We start from the raw sequence: 3,293 nt of genomic DNA on the forward strand, positions 1-3,293 counted from the left end.
AAATACCCTGCAAAAAGCTAGGCCCAAAGTTTATAAGTCCATTCCTGATTGTACAGATCATTAGTCCAGTTGCTGTGAAATTAAAGCTGCCCCGTCTCTTGAGGAGAGTGCACCTGGTGTTCCATAGTAGTTTACTGAAGCTGGTGGAAAGGCTCCCTCAGGCAATTCCAAATGGGAGACCCAATCAGAGCTTCCTAGTAAAACAGGTAAACCACAGTTTCACTTTTAGGTGGGATGTGTGTTTTTTGCTCCCGCGGGGCTGGAGTGGAAGCTTTCCAAAACTTTCTGTATAGTTATGCCATTATTGTTAACATTAACAATATCTAAATTTAGAAATCTAAATCTATAGTATCAAAGGGCTGGAATTCTGTGCATGCTTAGAGGACAGTGAGCAGCCATGCAGCTGTAGGAAATTAAACCAAATTGAAATCTTCCTTCAGTCTCTGAGGTGAGTATTTGCTTTCTACGTTGCCTCTGAGCGTGGATGGTCTGGTGGTCCCTGGCCTCTCCAGCTGCTGCTCCTCTGGCCCACATGCCCTCCATTCGCCTTTCGCTCCTGCCAAGCCTAGAAGAAACCACCATCGTTCTGTCTCCTTGCTCTGTCATCCTTTGTTTATGCCTACAAAGCCTACATGCCAGCCAGCAAGACTTTTCCCCCCCTGCAATTGCCAATGTGCCGAAGTTATATAACCTGCAGTGAGACCAAGAGAAAATAAATTATGCCTTTGTCATTTGACCTGAACTTTCTGGAAGTTCATCCTTCTACAAACACACTCCCATCCTTGGCAAAAGCATCTGGTCCCATTTTTTTCCACTTTTAACCCAAACCCAAGAAGACCTACCTTCTTCCCTTCTTCCCAGCAGAGAGAGTCCAACACTTCATTTCAAGTGAATAAAGCCAGAGTTGTGGGTGACTAGGACAGTGTTTTTCAACCTTGGAAACTTGAAGATGTGAACTTCAACCCCCAGAATTCCCCAGCCAGTGTGTGTGGACGTCAACAAGCAGCATGCTGGCTGAGGAATTCTGGGAAATCTTCATTATAATAATTAATACCATACCTCAGAAAGAATGAAATGAGTTTTTTAATCATATTTTTGAAAAGGATTATGAATACTTGAGCTTAATAGCAAAATCTCCATTTTATTTATCATTGTTAAAATAGAAAGAAAAAAGACCAAAAGGAAAAAAAACAGGAAAAGAAAACAATCACCCCAAACAACAGAAATAAACATTTAGTTTTTGACTTCCCCTGAAAACATTTGTAGACAGAGAGATACTTATTTGCTCCTAGGAGATTCAGGCACATACTTCAGTTGGAGAATCACTAAAAGAAGCAAGAAAACCAGTAACTGCAGAGAGGAATTTTAACTAGACGTTGAAATATATTATTACTTTCTTCCCCCTATTATTGTCTGGATGAAATTATCTCCTTCAAAGGGGGCTTGGTGGCTCCTTGGATCTTTTGCTGGGACTTCGGTCATTTAAGAAGCTTTGATCGAACACTTCGGGCGTCTTCCACAGAATTGTCAAGAAATTTGTTCAGAAAATAATACGTAAAAACAAATGAACTCACTCCACCAAACACCATCTCCAGATATTTCAGAGGTGATGGCATTACCCAAGGAGCAGACTTTACCAGGAGAGAAAATACTATCTGTGCATTGACTGTATTGGCTAATGGCCTTTTCTTGATCCCCGATCTCAGCTCTTCAAACACTTTTCCCGTCTGAAGTGCCAGAAAACGGAGGGACCCCTGGTCTAAGGCAAACACCCTCCAGAAACATTTCAGTGGAAGCATCAGAATTCCAATATAAAAAGCTATAGAGAGACCCACCACAGGCACTGCTCCACAAATGCAAGATACCAGCGCTACCTTCTTTATATAGGAATTCATGTGAATCTTTTTCTTCATCAAATTATTTTCTGAGAAAACATGCACAGCCAGGGTTAAAAGGTGCTTCTTGTAATCAGGAAGTTCGGTGGCCATTGTCTCTCGCAGGAGAGGGAATTCGTACATGTGTGCATGCGTGTTGGATACCAGAAATACTCTCGTGGAGATCCCAGCTGCCTCCTTCAAGGTATCTTCACAATAACTCCTGATGGTCTCCAGGGTTTGCTCCATGTTGAAATTCCTTTTCCTCCTTTCACCATCGATACTGATATCGATTTTGCTACGCACAAAGTAAAACTTCTTTGTCATTCTTTGTATTTCCTTCGCGAGGAAAGCATCGTTTTCAGTAAAGCGGTCAGTGACAATCAAAACAAAGACATCATATCTTTCAAACTGGACCTTCTTGAGATATTCAGCTGCGTTAGAATTGCACGTTCTGATCTCTGGTAGCTCCCATATCATTGTATTGGGATAAGAAGGGTGGGGATATGCCTTTGGCTCTTTGGTTTTCTCTACTGTACCAACCTCGGCTGCTTCATCATCATCATCATTTATTCCCCGGAAGACATTAATGTAGGAGGATTTACCAGCACCTGCCTTTCCAACAACTGCAATATTAAGTGGCAGGTTTTGCGTTTTATTCAAGTATCCTCTGTATTCATCTGCCACGTCAGGGATACTGCCTTGATTCAAATCACTCTTTAAATCTTCAAATTCTCTTCTTACATCATATTTTGGAAATATATTGCCCATAGTTGCTTTTTGTTCTGCTCAGGTTATCTGGAAATGAAGAGAGAGATTGTGATTCTTTTCAGTTGTGTCATGACTCTCTGCACATTCCCTATAGTCCCTAGTAAGACCACCTCATCTTCTGAGGTCATTCTGGTCTATAGGTGATTAAGTTAAAACTAAATATATCATGGAAAAGTACATTGGTACCCCATCTCCATATCATCAGCTTTCCCAAGTTCAGGAAGACAGGAGTCCAGGCAGTTTAGATGAATATATTGGTTTATTGTATGCTATAGCTCTCTACAAGGATCTGAACTACTAGTGGTCAAAGCGAGTTGGTGGTAGATAAGATTCAATGGAATTCAAGGTGGACTGAAGGTAGATCTCATGTGGGCATGAAGGGACTCAAGATTGATGACCCATTTCACCACTCCCTCAAACTCAGCCTAATAATCTCCTGCAGGCTTTTGTTTGAAGATTGCCAGTCTGGATAGGGCACAGTGGCAACCTTGTAAAATTGCTTCCAGTCTATTCAAGTTGTTGGTTATGGACCTCTAAAGCCCTACATGGAACGGGGCTAGGTTACCTACGGAGCCATCTTCATCTCATTCCATCAGCCCATCCCAACTAATAAGGCATGTTGTGGACCAGTCAGCTAAAGGTCATTCC

The 3,293-nt window shown here is 41.8% G+C and overlaps 1 protein-coding gene across 1 annotated transcript; it reads right to left on the reverse strand.

The window, feature by feature from the left end:
* Positions 1–1,177: 1,177 nt before the first annotated feature.
* On the reverse strand, positions 1,178–2,668 carry LOC107300692 (interferon-inducible GTPase 5-like). Its single transcript, XM_015829998.1, has one exon. It carries the CDS (start codon positions 2,643–2,645, stop codon positions 1,479–1,481), a length of 1,167 nt encoding a protein of 388 aa, XP_015685484.1. The 5' UTR covers positions 2,646–2,668; the 3' UTR covers positions 1,178–1,478.
* Positions 2,669–3,293: the final 625 nt, after the last annotated feature.

Source organism: Protobothrops mucrosquamatus, unplaced genomic scaffold, assembly GCF_001527695.2.
Source record: "Protobothrops mucrosquamatus isolate PMUCROS unplaced genomic scaffold, P.Mucros_1.0 scaffold8018, whole genome shotgun sequence".
Classification (NCBI taxonomy): domain Eukaryota; kingdom Metazoa; phylum Chordata; class Lepidosauria; order Squamata; family Viperidae; genus Protobothrops; species Protobothrops mucrosquamatus.

What these genes read in the sequence shown, in the direction of transcription:
- LOC107300692 (XM_015829998.1), bottom strand. Translation starts at nt 2,645, where the DNA reads ATGGGCAATATATTTCCAAAATATGATGTAAGAAGAGAATTTGAAGAT.